Source organism: Miniopterus schreibersii, assembly GCF_964146895.1.
Source record: "Miniopterus schreibersii genome assembly, chromosome: 15".
Classification (NCBI taxonomy): Eukaryota; Metazoa; Chordata; class Mammalia; order Chiroptera; family Miniopteridae; genus Miniopterus; species Miniopterus schreibersii.
The window spans coordinates 4,720,708-4,739,052 of NC_138115.1; the positions used below are offsets into that span (position 1 = coordinate 4,720,708).

General features: G+C 43.3%; 1 protein-coding gene across 2 annotated transcripts in view; it reads right to left on the reverse strand.

The window, feature by feature from the left end:
- Positions 1-3,627: 3,627 nt before the first annotated feature.
- TAFA1 (TAFA chemokine like family member 1) overlaps positions 3,628-18,345 on the reverse strand; it is a 474,741-nt gene continuing 460,023 nt past the window's right edge. For both annotated transcript variants that reach the window (XM_081159253.1, XM_081159254.1), the window contains 2 exons: positions 11,424-11,548; positions 3,628-6,293 (listed from right to left, as the gene is read on the reverse strand). In XM_081159253.1, coding sequence (XP_081015379.1) covers positions 6,276-6,293; positions 11,424-11,548 — 143 coding nt within the window. In that variant the 3' untranslated portion in view covers positions 3,628-6,275. The remainder of the gene's footprint in view (positions 6,294-11,423; positions 11,549-18,345) is intronic.

Consider the following 18,345-nt stretch of genomic DNA (forward strand, 5'->3'; position numbering starts at 1 on the left):
AGGACATGGCCGGGGCAGAACCCAGGATTTTGCTCCTAGGAATCTTTTCCCGGGGTACAGCTATTCCATGAATTGGAAACCTTTGAATGGCCCTTCATTATGGTCATGAGCCTAAACAACTTACATAGCTTTCTACTATCATCCAGCCTTCTCCATGATAGACCAGGGGTCAGCAAACTTTACAAAGAGCAAACGGTAAAGGTTTTAGGCTTTCTGAGCCATCAAGTTTCTGTTGCAGCTCTTCATTCTTGTTGTAGTGCAAAAGCAGCTCTGGCCCGCCTGTAAACAAGCGGCAGAGTTACAATAAAACTTTATTCATTTATAAAAACAAGCCACAGGCCAGGTTTAGTGTAAGGGCCAGAGTGTGCTAATCCTTGGCCTGGACTCACACATTGCTAAAGTCTGGACATGTTAACTTTTTAAAATCCTTCGAACTAATTAAAGAAAACAGTGAGCTAATAAAAAAGGTATCTGGCATGATTTTTTTTCTCAGTGAACCCATATTGGCTCCTGGTGATTACTGTTTCCCTAAGTATTCACAAAAATTTCTTAAACAGTCTACTCTGGAATCTTGTCCTGGGCTGACTGCAGGGTCGTTGGTCTATAGTTTTTAGACTTCACTTCTTCTTTTTAACAGTTGCAAGTCTACTTCGCCACTTTACCAGGGTGTTGGGTGTAAAACCAGGCATGAAAGCTTGTAATTCTGCAGTAACAGGGTTACATGAGGATTTGCTTAGATGATTAGCCTGGATAACAAGAGAGCTGGGTGTGGGGAAAGAATGACCTGGTGATGACATTGTGTGTAGTTGCTGAAAACTGTCTTACACTCCAGCTGGCTCAGGCTATTAGCAATTTAGGTTCTAGGTAAACATTCTGGACACCAGCAGGGTGCCTTCTCCAACATGCAGCTACTTGCTTGTGTCAGTGGCATTGCTCAAGCCTGGGCTATATTAACATTTTTCAGGGGCTTAAAAGCATTAGCAATGGTGATGGCAAATGGGGACTTCCACACAGCTGAGCAAGGATCTGTCTGGTCTTTGAGCTTTCTAGAAAGAGACTATAAAATAATATTTTGGCTTTTTTTTCTAAGTTTGCTTTTTTGTTTGCCTTGATGGGGCTAGGAACAACACAGGGAGCTTTTAGGTGACACAGGGTGGGAATCACCTGAGAATAACAATAATAATAATAGTGTACCTACTGCTTTATATTTATAAAACATTTCATTGTTTCCTGTTTTCCTAGCCCTCCCATAACCCTAAACTTTGTACAATGATCTCCATTTTATTGACATGAAAACTTAGAGAGAGAGGCTACAAGCTTGTTTAGGTTGTAAGTGGGGGGCAAAGACTCGAATCTTTGGGGGGCTCTTTTGGCTTATAATTGTAGGGCTCTTTTCAGTATACACAGAGCTTTCCAGCCCTGCGCTGTGCAAGAAGAGGAACTGCGACTGTGGGGAGGGGAGGGGAGCCGTAGGGGTGATAGAGAGAAGCCTCGCAAGCTTCTCGTCTGGCCATCTTGAGGAGGGGCCAGGCCAAGGGACAAAGAAGTCAGGAATTCGCACTCGCAGAAGGGCGTATGTGAAGGTGGGAGCAGAGAGAAGAGGCCCCTTGGTTGGGCAGCCAGCACCTAGCTTTCTTTTCACTAAATGTACACCTTTCTCATGTGGTTTAGCACCTGCTGTGGGACGCGCTTCCTTCCAGCCCCTACCTTTTGCTCCCACGCTGGCTTGGTGACCCTAGAGTTGGAGTCTATGGAAGTTTAATCCATTTACTCTCTTGCAGTATAGTGGTTGGCACCTTACTGCAACCTTGGCTTGCCTCCAGCCTCGGACAGCTGATGTCCCTCGCTGCGCCCTTAGCCTTCTCAGTGACCTGCGAACTAGCTCCGTCTCCCTCACCCTTTCCACCGGTGGAGGAAGCGGGTGAGAATGAAATCCTGAGAATAATGCAACTTTAGGCCAGGTGTGCAAATGGGTGTGTCCTGTAAACAGAACAGGGTCTTCAGTCGTATCTTTTAGCAAAAGTTCAATGGGTTACACATATGCAAAATTTGGAGATTTCATATAAACATCTGAGTTTCTGGTTTTTCAAAAAAAGAGAAAAACAGGAGAATTAGGCCACACAGGCTCCCTAGAGCTGCACGGCAGCAATAGGCTGGGACCCGATAGAGGCGGCTGGAGCCCTGCAGGGAGCTAGATCTCTTCCCTCATCACTGTGTGCTTAGGCACTGACAAGTGAATCATGTCGACTGACTTGTGTCACCTGGCTGGCTCCTGCGCATATATGCCTTTGAGGCTTTGACTGAGAACTACCCTTAACCAACTAAGAGTCCTTCATATATGTATTTGCAGAGGTTACTAATAGTAAGACGCCACTTCCAACCCACTCTGTGCTGTATGGCACACATCCATGGGCTGTGGCCCAATAGTTGAGAATGACCATCTCCAGGAAAGCCTGGCCTCAGGTTTTCTTCAGGGCACGCATGTGGTTCTACTCTTGGGTTTTGGCCTCTCCAAACAGGTGAGAAGTAGGACGGGATAAACATCGCTGTGTTTATAAATACAGTCAGTTACGGTAGGGGTCCTGGCTTTCATATTTGGTAATCAGTTATTATTTTTTAGTAATGTATCTAGCTACCAAAATGAAAAACTGAGAACTTAATGTTTTGAAACGAAACAAAACTACCTAAACAAATAAAATAAATGAGAGCCACTGGTGGGCCAACGATGTGACCATGCGCCAGCGTCCCATGCACGCCCCTGAGATCTCGGAGGAAGAAGGCCTGGCCTGTCGGGCCTAAACCCTGGCTCCTTGCTAGCAGGGGGCCTGCTGAGCATGTGCGCGTAGCCAGCGGTGTCCTCTTTTTCTTTGAAGAGCGAGGATGGTTCCCTCCATCACTTTGTGTTGTGCGCTTGGATCCCAGCATTCTAGTCCCTTGCCCATGTTCCTCAGCAGAGCCTCCTATCCTGCTTTCTGATATTTATAAACTAGATGGATATGGCTTGAGCTTTAGAAATTGCTGGACGCTAAATCCTTTATTTAGAAGGTAGACAGCTCACAAAGGGGACATGATACCTTCTTTGCCAATCAGGCCCTAATAGGTCTTAAAATGGGGCCGTAAAGCTTAATTAAAAGAGAAGCTCGTGTTTTACATGATATTTAACCTTCCGGAAAGGGGTACATATGCCATGAAGGTGAGGCGTGTGCGGATCTCCTCACAGAAGCAGTTTTTATAGCCTCATAACTTATTGCAGCAGTGACAATGACAGGCGGCATAATATACTGCACTATAAAATCACTATATTACTTTGTGAAAGTTACACTGGATTCGATCAGAAAAAGATGTTGAATTGTGTATCGGTGAAAACATTCATCACTTCATCGTGGAAAAAGCTAAGCAGTAAAACTTCTCAACGTGCTTGCCAAGCCCATTAATACATAAATCTAATCACACAAAAAAGTAAAAAAACAAGCTTTGTCGGACTTGAAAGTTTCTGTCCTATGAAATAAACCATATTTCCCTTTCTCCCAAGAGATGTCTCTGGATGAAACCCTTTGCATTTGCTCTAATTTTGTTATAACATTATTCATAGCACTTGATGCACAAGCTCAAAATCAACATGAGTCATACCACACTGAGTTCTTTATTACCAGAAATACATAGTTTTAAAACCATAAATGTTCAGATTCAATAGGCAGATGGTAGCTACTGAATTTCCCAAACTGGCGCAAGTTAAATTTAAACACAAGTTGATGGTTCACACATTTGTGTAAGGGAGTTGGAGAAGTCTAAATTGAATTTGATGACATTTACAAATATTTGAACTGGTTTACTGGCTGGTTGCTTGATTCTGATGTGGTCCTTTTTCTGCCTCTCTCTTCTTGCAGGTCTTTCCGAGGGGGCCTGCTGCGTGCAGTGACCGAGAGGAAATGAGCTAACAGACCTGGATTTCTAGACCAGCTCGTTCATTGATTTACAGGCTCTGACTGCAGACTAGGAAACGCTGGGAACTCCAGATTGTAAATTGTGAGAATGATCTGCATGTGTGAGGCCCCAGGAAGAGGACACCCTTTCTTTTCCTCATTGGCCTTTCATTCAGGACCCACACTTCTAAAAGTCCAGGAGACGCTAATCTCCTAGGAAAGGCCATGTGATCAGGGAATTTGGGGCAATAATAATGTTTGCAGAGTTTTTTTAAACAGAAATAATCTCATTTTAGTTAATCTTATTTGAGAATGTTAAGAGATTTTATGTAAAAATTCACGTTTATAGTTCTCTTAAAAAAGTAAAGATATAATAATACAGTTAATATATCCTCACACAGAAATAATTTCTTGTAGCTTCTCATCAGGCAGAAAATGAGCTCTCCATGTGTCAAGTGACTACCCAACATGCCTGGATTCTGGGAGATGTGTACTTGGCTCCCGTTCTAGTCTTTCTTGAAGACACCTGGTGTCTTTTCATGTATTAAAGGCTCTAAAAATTCCCTCAGTAAATATTTCTATTTTGTTTTTAATTTTTCCCCAAGTATATTTGATTATGAAATATTTTGGGATATACTGCTCTAGATAATTCTTTAAGTTTTTAATTTAAATTTTTACTCCAAAGTGTACAGATGAAAGTCAATTTCTAATATATTATGTAGTACATAAATTCAAGTAATTTTTATTTTCTGGTATCAATTTTATGCTTTCTGACAAGTATTTGTGAAAGTATTTTGAAAGCCTAAATTTTGCAGTGAGGATTCCATGTCCATTTCTGGGTGATTTTGTCAGCATTCAAGGTGTAGAATCAATCTACCTAGTTGGAGTGTTTGCACATTTAATCAGACCTCATGCCATATGGAAGAGATGAAGGAGCTTCTGGATTTTACCTGAGGTTTAACATTAAAATGTCCAGACTAGAGGACCCACTGTGCTGCTGATGTAATAAGAGGCCCTACAACATGCGTTCCAGATAAAGGCTTTGGAGAGAAAACAGACATCCTTGCAATATGGGAAGGAACAGGGGCACATAGAACTATTATGCTATGCCCAGTAAACTAGAACTTAAGTAGGTATTTCCTTCAGATAAGCCTCAGCTGAGTAACTCTCGAAACGAGAAGATGGGCAGTAACTGCTTTTTGGGAGGCGAGCCCCACATGCATCACCCAAGTGGTCACTTTAAAGCCCCAACATGGCATTTGGCACTTCCTCTTGGGGCTGAGGACGCTGCAGTTATAATCACGGGTTTCTGGTTTTCCCAGCGTTAGGGCTGGAAAGCGCGGCTGTTACGGCAGCGAAGGTTTCACGGAGAACATTCTGACTACGAGGCTCTAAGTGGGGTGTTCTCTGGATTTGGCTGAAATGGATTCAGGGTAACGGCAAATAAAGAGGACAAGCAGGTTTAGAAAGAAGTTATTTACCACTTTAATAGGCTGTCCAACACCTGGCCACTCAGATTGTTCTGAAACCCGGTTGCTTTAACGGTCTTCCTCTCTCACCGGATGAGATCTGAACACTCTTAGAAAACGCGAATCAAACATAGGAAGAGGCGCCACGAGGAGACTTGTTGCCACAGCACCATGAGCTTCACGATGCCCGACTCTGGACTTAATCGGAGGGACAGCTGCGCAAAGCCTCAGGGCGCTGTATTTACAGGGCGTGTCAATGCAGGACCCGCATCCCGCCGGCGCGCCCCCCACCCGCGAGAGCCGGCCAGCCTCTGAGGCCGGTCGGAACGGGGTAGGCGGTCATCACGGGCGGGCGGGCGGCGCGGGGCAGGCCAAGCTCGCATGCTGCGCAGCGCAGGCGGCGGGAAGCGGGGCTCTGGGCCCAGGGCGACGCAGCCTCGGGCGCCTCGCCCGCGGAAAGGAATGACAGCAAAAGGCAGCAGAACAGAGCATCCCAACCCAAAGGGCCGCACCGGCCGCCTCGGACTGCGGCGCTGCTCGCTTCTGGAGGAGACTATATAATATTTCAAAATATTATATGTACATATATTTCAAATGGTACAAAGTAGCTACAGATCCACACTAGAAGACAGGTGCGCGTTCTGCAGGCTCTCCAAGGCTCTCATTGAGGACGCCCTCGCTGCCGAAACCCCCCGGCGGGCCGGCCAGACCCGGCGTTGCCACCCTGGGGGGCTCCTGACCACAGCAGCAGCGCGTCACCGTCCGTCACCGGCCAAAGTGCGATAAGAAGTCCGTTTGGCTTGTAATGGGCTAGATGGTTTAAATTCTCAAAATGTACTTTCCGCAGAGTTGCTTTTCCTTTTTACTATAACAAATGCTTCTGTTAGGTTCTTGGGTGAATCTGAAACCAAAGAAAGAAAGAAATTTCAGGGAGAGAACAAAATGAAGCTACAAAGAAAGGGGATCCGGCAGAAAACTGGGAACATCTTGAATTTTTAGGATGTTGATTCTTTCAAGTGACCTGAAGAAAAAGTGTTAACGTCTAGAGCAGTAGCTCTCAAATGGTGATCAAAGTACATTGACAGACCTCCACATTGAAAAAATCAGTTGATTAACTTTGCCACAGCTGAGGAGGCAGACTCTAGGGGCCAGGCCTACCTGGCGCTGGCTTCACGGGCACGAGACCTACGCAGCTGCACGGAGCCCTGTGCTGAAAAGGGCACTGCAGTTGGTTTAACGGCCTCCTGCTGCCATCTGGAAATCATCAGTAATTTTTGAAAAGGGGCCCCAGGTTTCCATTTCGGACTGGACTCTGCACACTGTGCAGTCAGTCTTGTGCCTGATGAGAATGGGAACTGAGGAAGTGATTCCCGCTCCATGTCCCGTTGGCCTGTTGTAAGATGCAGAGGGGCGGCACAGGCGAGGTCTTTGCCAAGGTTCTAGGACATAAGGCATTTTTCTTCATCATCTCTTAGCTCTTTATAGTCTTAGAAACTGAGTGTCTGAGTGCAGGGAGCATATTTGGGAGAATCCTTGAAGATTTGGGGTTAGGTAGGAACAGTGATAAGTCTGCATTTAAAAGTAGGATCTATGAGAAACCTTCACGTGTTTAATTTTTACCCTCTCTGTACAAATAACAGAACCTTCCAAACCTAGGTTTCCTATGTTCCAGGGGCATTTATCACCTTCGGCTTTCACTGTCTTCTTCTTTACCAAAGGAGGGAGAAAGTAACATTCACAAAAACTGCCTTTCTTTTCTTTTCTACCAACCCACCACCCTTACCCGCCACCCAACCTTGGGCCCTACCCTCCATGGAACCCGGGCTCTGTCATGTCCACCGTCACATCCTCCAGACCTTTATGCACTAACTTTAGAGAGTGGAGGCTTAAATATATTTACTGGCTAAAGAAATGAAGGAGTTCACTTGGACCCGGGGCAATCATGATATTGTGCTGGGATAAGTTGGTTCATTCTTCCTTTCTGCAACCTCCAAGCACACCTCTCTCTCCCCTGCCACTTTCTCTGCCAAGCCCCCCCAATTTTAAAGACATTTCTAGCTAAACGAAATGGAGATCGGGATTGCAACAGCTCTCGGAGCACCTCAGGCCTGGCGGCATTCTGAGCGAGGAGGCTGAGCTCTGGCAAAGCTACTACTCCGCCGGTGAGTAGCATAGAAACATCACGGAGATGTGCCAAGTCGGAGTCGCCACCGGGAGGAGGGCCGGATTTGTGTTGGGCTGATCACATAAAACAGGCGCTTGACCAGATGGCGACTGTGGTTAGGTGTGCAATCTGAGTTCTGTTCACTTGCCCTTTTCGGGGATGACATTTGTTTCTGCATCACACACTAACTTGATTTTCTCAGTGTCTGAAAGACACTGGGTTGCAGGAAGCCCAAAGGTGCAGGACACTTCCCCAGGTATTACACCAGATTAAGCTCTGGTTTTTAATCTGCTTATTTTTCTTCTCAAGTGACTGATGGTCTCATTTCCTTTCCTTCCTCTTTCTATCCCCACCCAACCAGTTCACTTTTTACCTGTGAATTACTACAGCACGTCAAACAGCTCATTTCCTCTATGTAGAGGCCTGTCTTACTAAATTAAGCCATTGTTCCTGTACACAGTGCATGGATCTGTCCTGTATGCATGAGCTATTGCCTTTCCGACTTTCAAACCTGTGTTTTTGATATATGAGTTTAAAGAAAAGAAATAAGCCAGTAAATATCTAAAACATAGGAAAAAAGTCTCTAGTTAATATTTAAGTCAGGTGATCTTGCTGTAAACTTCCAACAATGCAATTTTAATAAAACAATTGAAGCAAAGATCGAGCAGGGACAGGTTAAAACTTAACCATGAGACTCTTCAGGGGGGTGTCTGTCTCCACCAGCTGTATTCTGCTGGAGGCCCTCTATCGGCGCCATTTCTTCCAGAAGCTTCCTCTCTCCTTAAGATTTGTTCTTTTAGTCTCCTGACAGGAAAGCCTTTGCTTCATTCTACTTACCTTCCTTCTGTGCTACACTGTCACCCAGATGCAATTTCCCCACAGTTTTCCTTTAGACTGTGGCCTGTTACCCTGCCTACTGCTCAATCTGGGGGGTCTGGGGTTTAAATGAAACAATGATTTTTTACTCTCTACCCTTTTAAAAAAAGAAACAGCATAAACTACAAATTAGATTACATGTCAAAGCATCTTCTACCTACATTTCAAAGACTGCTGAGAATTTTGGCTTAGGATGCTTATTTGGGAAGTAATCCTTCCAGTAGGAAGACTTTGGCAAAAAACTATATAGGGAAAAGCAATGATGTACCAGAAATCTTTCTCAAGCATATCTTTACATTGGAGTCACTTTTTAAAATAACATAAAGGAAACTCTCAGTTGTAATTAACAATCTGGGTATGTTTCTTCATTCCCGCCCCCCCCAAGAGCACTCTCTTTGAATCAGTCTTACATGTAAGAACAAAAATGGTGATTTTTCTTTATTCTCTCCTTCACTTTGAGAAGAATTTGAAATTTTTTTTTTTTTTATCCTAAAGAAGACCTTTTAGTTAAGAACAGAAAAATGAAAACATGTGATTCAAATTAAGGTTCACCTGTGAATTAAACTCTTTCGAAAGTTAAACTGCTAGAGTCAGTATTTGAAGTGTGTGGACATCTCATCCTCTAGGGGGAAGAGTACATGGGGTACACTAGGGAAACTGATACAAAGCCTGTTTTCAGAGCACCTAAAGACTGCTGTTGGCACGTCATTTATGCAGAGTGGAAAGGCCCTGTGTCATCGCCTGGGCTTAATTGCCGCCTTTGTGTTTAAGGGTGTGTATCTCACGGTGAGTTTCTTGGAAAGGAAGCGGGAGAAGCTGTAAGTCAGTAGGAATGTCTGAGTCCTCTCAAGGTTTCAAAAGTGTACTTTTCCTAGTGTCTCCCTTTTCCTTGTCTCCAGACAGACCTGAGAATTCTCAGCTGCCTGTGTGCCACTCACAAGGCTGGAGAGCAGCGTCTCATTTCCTCACTGGACATGGGTTCAGGTCAGAGCAGCTGCGTCTCTGCTTTCACACCCTCGGCGAGGCAAGGGCGGCCCTTTCTCTCCTGCACTCAGCTCTCGGGGTTGCGCAGACCCCGCCTGGGGCGGTAGCAGACGCGGGGCTCCAGCCTCTGTTCCCACGACCAGATTCCGCACCGCACTCCCGCGACGCGGGGAAGAGTCTGCGACGTGTTTACAACATGCGCGATGCTTTTAAAACGTACTCTGCAGAGGCTGACTGAGAGGAAGCCACAGAGGGCACTAGGAGGTGGCATCAACAATTTCTGTGTGTTGTTTGTGGTTTATGTTCTAGCTTCCAGAGCGTCTCCTACTTGGTACTCTCGGAATTTCACGTAGTTAACTTCTGGAATAACTTGGTTGCATTATTGCTTTTTACCGAGTTACAAGTCCCGAGGCATCATGAGAGCCAGGCTTACCTTTGGTGATCTGTTATCACTTGGAATAGGGAATAGAGATACGGCAGAAAATACAGGGTGGGCAAAAGTAGGCTTACAATTGTAATAAAAATAATTAATACAATAATTAATAAGTAATAATACAAGAATAAACTCTGTGTTTTGTGTACTCACAACTGTAAACCTACTTTTTCCCGCCCCTGTGTATCAGCAACATGTTTAAAATAATGGTGATCAGATTCCAGTCATAATTCTGGAATTACACTGGCCATAATTCAGAGTATCTTAACACTATTTGATAAAATCATTTTCAGGCAAAATGTAACCAAAGGAAACCCTGAAACCTACACTCCACTAGGTAATTAAAATGGTTTCCGCAAATAATTTACATGAACCAGATTTATTTCTGCAGGTGTTTCTTGGGTAGGCCTTTCATTAAAATGAAATACAGTAATCTAAACTGGACTTTTTGGGAGCTCAAAAATGTTAACAAGCTAGGATGGTTCAGAAATCTCTCCTGGCTGCAAGCCAGGGAGGTATGGCCATTTATTAGCCAATGTGATCAATACAGGCAACTAAATTTGAACATGCACAACATCTCCACCTATTTCATATATGAAAAACATAAGTGTTTAATATGGTCTCATGTAGCATTACTTTTGTTTCCTGTATCACAAAGGTATAAGAACCAATTTATTTTTTGAAAAGATAATGCTGAGAAGAAAGATCAGGTTAAGGCTCATCCTTTGGAATCAGATATGATTTTAAAAATTGGAGTCACCCTTTTGGAAGATTACAAGGTCAACATATTGGGATTTATAATTGCTGGAGCTTTCTTTAAAAAACATCCAATACACAAAATATATATGCATCTAACAAGGCTGATATTCACATGGTACAAATCTATATGACCACACGGGTTATTCAAAGAGGAACACACCATTGTACTAGTAAGTGAACAGATGCTGCCTAAGTGTCATGAGCACTCCACCCTACCCTGAGCCCTCTAGGGCCCCCAGGACAGAGCAGGTCGATGGCTGCCCAGCGGGGCCTTCTCATTCCGCTCCAGCATCATGACACCAATTCTGCCCAGCTGGGCAGCCCCACAATACAGGTTGTTATATATTTTGAAGGCAACTTCTGCTTTAACCAGAGAAATCAAGAAATTATTATTCACATCACAAAAACCTTTCATTTCCCTATAATATCATCAAAGAATTCCTTTAAAGAATCTGTACTTAAATGCAGACATTTTCAACAAACCATGTGGACAAATTAAACATCCTCAAATTAAACATTATTTATTCTGAGCACCAAGACGTTGGGTGAATTATCCAAATAATTGCCTCACTGCAACCCAACTTTATTCGTGAGCCAGGATCAGAAACACTGAGCTGCTCAATATAGGAAAGTTAAAAGTTCAGTCTCTGGCTTCTTGTTGGTGGATGGACACTGATCAGAATGGCTAAGGCTGGTCTCTGATGGGGAAAAAGCTTTTTCTTTCCTGCTGAAGGTTCTCCGGGTGATGTTTGCACAACACAAAGGAAAACAGTAGTTAGTGACATGCACGAGACACGTGGAATAGATGAACTTACTCTTGTGGTCTTAATTTTATTGCCGGTAGCGCACATCCATCCAGAATTGTCGGGGAGGGTCTTGCACTCTTCCCCCTCAAGGCAAGGCTCCATCTCACACCACCACTTCCCAATCACGATGGAGGCTGGGGAAGACAGGAAACACGTGTGATTCACTCAAACGACCGCCCTGCTGCGTCCGCTCCGCAGACCAGGAGATGAGCTCGCCTGTCACCTCCCATGACTGGCTAAGAAAACTCTTTAGAAGAACACATCTTAATTTATGTCTTACAGCGACATGGAATTGTCTGGTTTCACCAGGCAATGCTTTGTCAGAAATCCCCCTGTACCATGAAGTCATGCGGACTGGAAAGACTCACTTTTTGGATAAATTTTTATTTTGTTATTTTTTGTAAAGCAAAATCATGTACTATTTCTTTCCAGTGTAGGGGAAAATTACTAAATGCTGTTCAGAATGAATGAGCTCTTCTTTTCAGAAAGACCGGTTTATCCACCCAGCACTAGGGTATATTCCCCCGGCCTAGACCTTTGAGAATTTGAAGGCCTATCAAAAGGGAAAAAAAGGAATTGACTTAAAGTACAAAAGAAAACTTGCAAAATAAAAAAAAAAGGGTAATAATGAATGAAAATATTTGTTCACAGTCAGAAGTACATTTGATACAGGCCGTGGTTTGAATATGTTTGAATATGTTTGACTTGATGTGGGTGAAGCTTGCAAAAGCTGACCCCTGATCCAAGAGCCCAGCCCCAGGGTGGCCTCCGGGCTGGCCTCAGGAGGCAGCGGGCGGTGAGTTGAGGGGTGCTGCGGGCCGGTCTCGGCAGTGAGATTCCGTAGGACCAGTGATCAGGTTCGCCGGCGGGAATCCAGAAGCTCCCGTCTCTCCAGGTGCCCGAGGGAAGCCCTCCCGCCCCGGTCACGCCTGCAGCCTGTCCGGCTCTGCTCGGTCCGGGCGCTCCTGACTGTCCCTTCACCATCCCCCACGGCGGCCAGCGTTTCGCGGCCACGCCGCCCGAGGGGCCGGCGCGCTGGACTGGGGTCCAGTCCTTTGGTCACCGCTCAACCCCGGCCTCGCCAAGGCCTGTCCACCACGGGGCGCCGTCCTCACAGCCACAGGACACCGAGGTCACCCGTTGGCGCCCAGAGCAGAGGTGAAGGCGGCGCCGGGGACGCCGGGGCCGGGCGCGGACCCCTCCCGCGTGGGTTCGCGGCCCGGGCGCTCTCGGTTCCCTTTCGGACACGGGCATGCACACGGGGAAGAATACCCTGGGGGAGGGCAAGCATAATAATAGAATAGAATAAAATAAAATAAAAAATATAAAATAAATAAAATACAAAATAATAAAATAAAAATAAAATAATAGAATAAAACATAAAATAAAATGACATTAAATTAAATTTAAAAAATAAAAAATAAAAAATAAAAAAATTAAATTAAAAAATAAAATAAAAATAATAAATAAAATAAAATAAAAAATGTAAAATAAAAATAATAAATATATAAAATAATAAAATAAATACAATTAAAATATAAAATAAAAATAATAAAATAATAAAATATAAAAAAGGGCCTCCTTTTCTCCCAAACTGAAAGCTACCTAAAACTTTCTGATTAATAAAAGGAGCTAACATTAATGCTATTTAACTATTTTTGTAATATTTTTCTTATGACTATATAAGCAAATTTAATATTAAAAAGTCTTAGGTGTCTGGAATTATAATGGTCAGTGCAATAACACAAATGATAAACTTTTTGTGTGCTTTTTTATATTTCTGTGTTAGGTACTTTAAAAGTATTATATTAGCCTTCATAGCAACCTCATAAAGTGGGAATTGTAATAAAACCATTTTATAGATGAACAAACTGAAACCCAAGCTTCCTAGCTTACAGGTAGGTAGTGCAAGAATTACGCTGGAACCCAGGTGTGCTTAACCACAAAGCCCACGGTTTTCATCATCATAGGGCTCCTCATTTAAGCTTTGTGTTCAGGGTTCATAGAACTGTAGCTAAGCATTTATTGACTGCCGAGTGAATAGGTGAAATCTCTCTGCTATATTACTATAGAAAATAAATTTAGTGTCAACACGCTTGCAGAAAAATTAATACATTTGGTTTCTTGTAAAATTAACAATAATTTGGTCAAGAAGGCAGTTTATATTACACTTTGTTCTTCCTAATCTGACTTACACATGGCTTGATTTCATTAGTTACAGCATTTTAATGAAATTCCCATTAGTGAACAAATTTTGAAGCTATGAGAAATTTCTAAGGTAGATGTATAATTCTGTGAAAACTTCCCTCAAGAAGAACTGAGTTTAAGAAACATCAGCTGGAAAACCAATGCTCTCTTATCTGTGGTGATTACAAGAGGGTCTTACAGGTCCCTTTAACCCCGGGCTCTGGGGCTCGCTCCGTGGCTGTGCCATGTTCAGGAAAATAGCTGATCTTCAACTTTTTAAAGAATGCTCGCCTTTCCTTGAGAGAGTCTGAGAATCACTCAAGCCACTTTAATCAGGAGTCTTGATTTCACCCTTGTACCAGCTCGCATTGCTATAGAGAAAAAAGAGACAGTACAGGACCGGCCTGTCTTTCAGGATGAATCTTAAATAGGGCACGCATCCTTTCTATTTCACCGTTGTTCACTCTGAGGCATTTTCCTGCGGGAACAGAACAAGGTGCTAATAAGCAGTGGGCTTAGTAATACAGCAAGTGCTCATTAGATGGTCCAAGAAGTGTAATTTCAATAGATAATGTTTGTGTCTCAATTCAGCACCTTCTTTACTTAAAGCTCTACCCACTTTGCAGAGACTGTGAAATAGTGAACATTGACAACACAGCCCTGCCCGCACAGCTCACGCTCAGCTCAGGCGGCTCCTCTGTTGGCCCCGGGGCTGGAACTGCGGTGGGGAGGCGGGAAAGGGCCGGTGCTCCGGCCTCACCGGGGGCAAGTCCTGCATTTGCAGGAGAGCAGGCTCCCCGTGGAGAGCAGGAAGAGAAACCCTAAGACGGCCGTGGGAGTTCTTTAAAGCAAGCAGCTTAGGCTTTTATTTTATTTTTTATTTTAAAAAGAATGGTCAGTCACTAAAGACTCATATTTGGTGAGCAAAGGGAAGACGTGATTGCAGGCGTGGTCGGGGAAGATGAACTTGGCCGTGGTGTGCAGGATGGAAGAAGAAAGCAGGCAGCCGGCATGTCAGCCAGCACCACAGCCTCCGGACAGAGGGGCAGGCCTTGATTCTGGACGCTGCTCTGCAGTTGCGAAGACGGCAGAGTTGCCGCAGGAAACGCGACGGGCAGCGACTCAACCGTGTTACCTGGAACCCCTGCCACACTGGATTCACCCTTAGCTCATGTGCCAGCCTGCTCGCCGGGCAGTGAACTCCTGCGGGCAGGGATCGCACTGCATTCATTTTTGAATGGCGTAGAAATCTCAAAACTGGTTTGCAATTTAAAAATGAATGAAAAATGAAACAAAAAGAGAAAGAAAAAAACAGTACCTATATCACAGGATGGTGAGGATTTCATGAAAAATGCATTCAAAGCACTAGCAGAGCGCCTGGCATTAGTACATGCAGAATAAACATCAGCTACCATCAGCAGCAGCAGCAGCCTCGTTTTTATTACTTTAAAGAATAAAATTACTCCAAAGCAGAAAAGGCAGCTCTTCACAAAGTTAGAGAGTAAAGCGCTGTTCTCTGATATTATGTCAAACTCCCAGCTCACTTCTATGACTTAGGAAAGTTGGAGCATGAATTAAATGGTTGAATATATCATTTCATTCATGCTTCTGGAAGTGGGTTTAAGTACACCGATGAGGACGACGTCAGGCTCATTTTTGTGCAGCCTGTCACACAACTTGAAGCAATGGCCGAACTCCGTTAGCAGGGGCTGGGAGCTCTCCAGCCTCCCCTTTGCACAGGGCGTTGAACAGGTGTTACCCTGCTCCTTTTCAAAGACCTGCAGTGGCTCCCTGTGCGTTGCGATCCTCACCAAAGCAAACAGAAAATTAAAGGCACTGACTACTGTTGCTGCAGTCATTCCAAACTCCCTCCTTCCTCCGAGCCCACAGTTAAGGCGAGGATTTAATCAGAGGCACATGCAACGATGCAGACTAAGCTCTTGGGTATGTGACAGAAGGACCTGGGTTTGGATGTTAACCCACTGCTTCCTGGCAGTGTCCTGGGATAGTCCTCAGGTCTGCGCTCAGGACCCAGAGTTATGAATGGAGTTAAAAATCACAACTGGTTATAGTGAACTTTAGATGAGACAAAGTACTTAGCATAGTACCTAATAAGTGCTATACTCAACACATGGCCATTATTACTATTATTTATCCATGCTTTCTCTATCCAGCTATGTATGCATCCATCTCACTGTTTTAGAGCGCTAATGCCTTATTTTTAATAGAACCTTATATTAATTCTGGGATGTACATTTTTTTTTTTTACTTATTAGACTGTATTTCTTTGTAAAATTTACAGTATTTTTTATTGACTTTATTGGGGTGACATTGATTAATAAATTATGTATGTTTCAGGTGCACAGTTCTATAATACATCCTCTGCATATTGTATTGTGCGTTTACCACCCCAGGTCAAGTCTCCTTCCATCACCATTTATCCCCCCTTTACCTATGATATACTCCAAAGTCCTAACCACTGATGATGGGATTATTCATTGCTCTCCTACAAGTTCTACTCAGTGCTCTTCAAACAGGCAATTTTATGTTGGTGAGGGTGCAGGTGAGGGTGTGGATTGTGAACTGGACACTATTTAAAACCAGGAGATAAGTACGATACGATTTCCTTGATGGTGGTTTTTCTTGAAGGTATTTAAAACAAAGGTTACCTTTTATTCATTCAAAAGTTATTTGTTAACTGCAGTGCTAGGCATAAAATAGACAGTTTCTACTCTAAAGTGGCACACAGTCTCTTATGGGAGATACACACTAAATGCAATGATGTGATAATTTAGACCAACAAATTGTGGTACGCAAAAAGACACAGTGTGCTATATGAGAAACTAAAAGTGCATATGATTTTGGTTGTCAGGGTGATGGTGGTAAGAGAAGTTCTCACTGATGAAATAATTTAACAACTAAGTAATCAACAAAATAATTTTATACTAAAGAATATATCTGCTTTATATATAAAAGTTAAAGGCTAACATCACAGGAATTCGAAGTAATATATAAAACATAAAAGAAATCTTCTACTTGCCATGGGTTGTTCCAACCTGTCTTATCAGCAGGGGTACAGTTCATTCCTTCTTCTTTGACAAAAACTGTCTGCTCTGGTGAGAAGGATTTTTTAGAGACTTTTTGGTAACTCAGAAAAATGCTCTCTGAATTCTTGCCAATAATAATACTCTTTTTTTTAAACTGAACATCAGGGTTAGAGGCCCAGGACAGCAGTTCCTCCTAATCCACGGTTTTGCTTCCTGCATTTCACTTATCTAGTCAACTGTGGTTGAAATATATTAACAATATTTATTGAAAAAATACACATATAAGTGGGTCTGCACAATATAAACCTATGTTGTTCACGGCTCAAATGTGTGTTGTTTTAATTGTTGTATTTTGTTATTAGTTATTTTTGTTAATCTCTTACTGTGCCTAATTTATAAATTAAACTTTCTCATAGGCATGCATGTACAGGAAAAACATAGTATATAGAGTTTGGTGCTATTAGTGGTTCCAGGAATCCACTGGGGCCTTGGAATGCATCCCCCGTGGATAAGGGAGATCACCGTACATGATGACTCTACCATCCCCGGTACTCAATAAGTCAAACACTGGGTGTTTGTCTTGCTTTTACTAAGTTGACAATTTTATTTTAGAGTTAAATTCAGCATATTTTTCTTGCATTTGTATAGGTACATAATTTTAACATATGGTTAAAAAAAGAACTATGCTTATTAAGTAAATCTCCTATTTCATATTCCCTATATTTTCATATTTAACATTCTGCATTTAAAACATTTAAGTGTGACCCTGAAGTTTTGAATATTAATTTATTCTTTTGTTGAGATATAAGCATTTTGATGGTCTTACTTTTGTCAAGCCCAGAAATCTTGACATTTTCCTCTCTGACTCTAGAGGTAGTATACGTTCTTTCCTAGAATTCAAGGCTCGCTGACTGTCCAGGGGGAGGAGGCATCACCATAACCACAGAGGCGGGACACACGGCCCATCCCGGTGCGTCTGGTCTCAGGCTTCCTCTCTGACTGTTCTGGACACAGCCTTCAGAATGACCTTTTGAGGTGCAAATAATTTCGTACCACTCCTTTGCCTAAAACTCTCCGACAGACTCCATCCCTTCGAATAAACTGTAAACACCTTAGTGCATAGCTTTCAAAGGCCCAGGTTATTTGAAACCTCCCGTCTTTCCAGTCACACTTTCCACCACCCTCAATCCGCTCTGCATTTTGTTCCAATCCCTTCACCCCTTGGAAAGGAGGAACTTTTTAATATTTGCAAATTTTAACCGTAAGATCTAGTAGTAACCTGTTCCTTTTCCTACATTCCCTCATTAAATTCCTTAACAAGTGATAAAACATGAGCAGAATATCCAAAACGCAAAGTCACTTTGTGTTTGATAAAGAGGCTTGTCAGTCTGTCCCTGGCGTGGTCACCCTCTGCCTGGGCGTGTTCTCCCGGGACCGACACCGCCTCGGCCCGCATTCAGCTGCGCCTGTGCGGAGTGGTCTTTCTGATCGTTTCTCTAAAATAATCCACACCGCCTGACCCTGCTACGTCCCTCTGCTGCACTGCTTGGACTTCCTTCATAACACCGCTGCTACTGAATTCACGCACTTTTAGTTTACCTGGGTAGTTTTCTTTCCCTCCCACTTGATCGTAAGCTTTATGAGGTTTGAACTTTGTATTTTCATGTGTCTAGAAAGTACTGGCACATGGTAGGTGA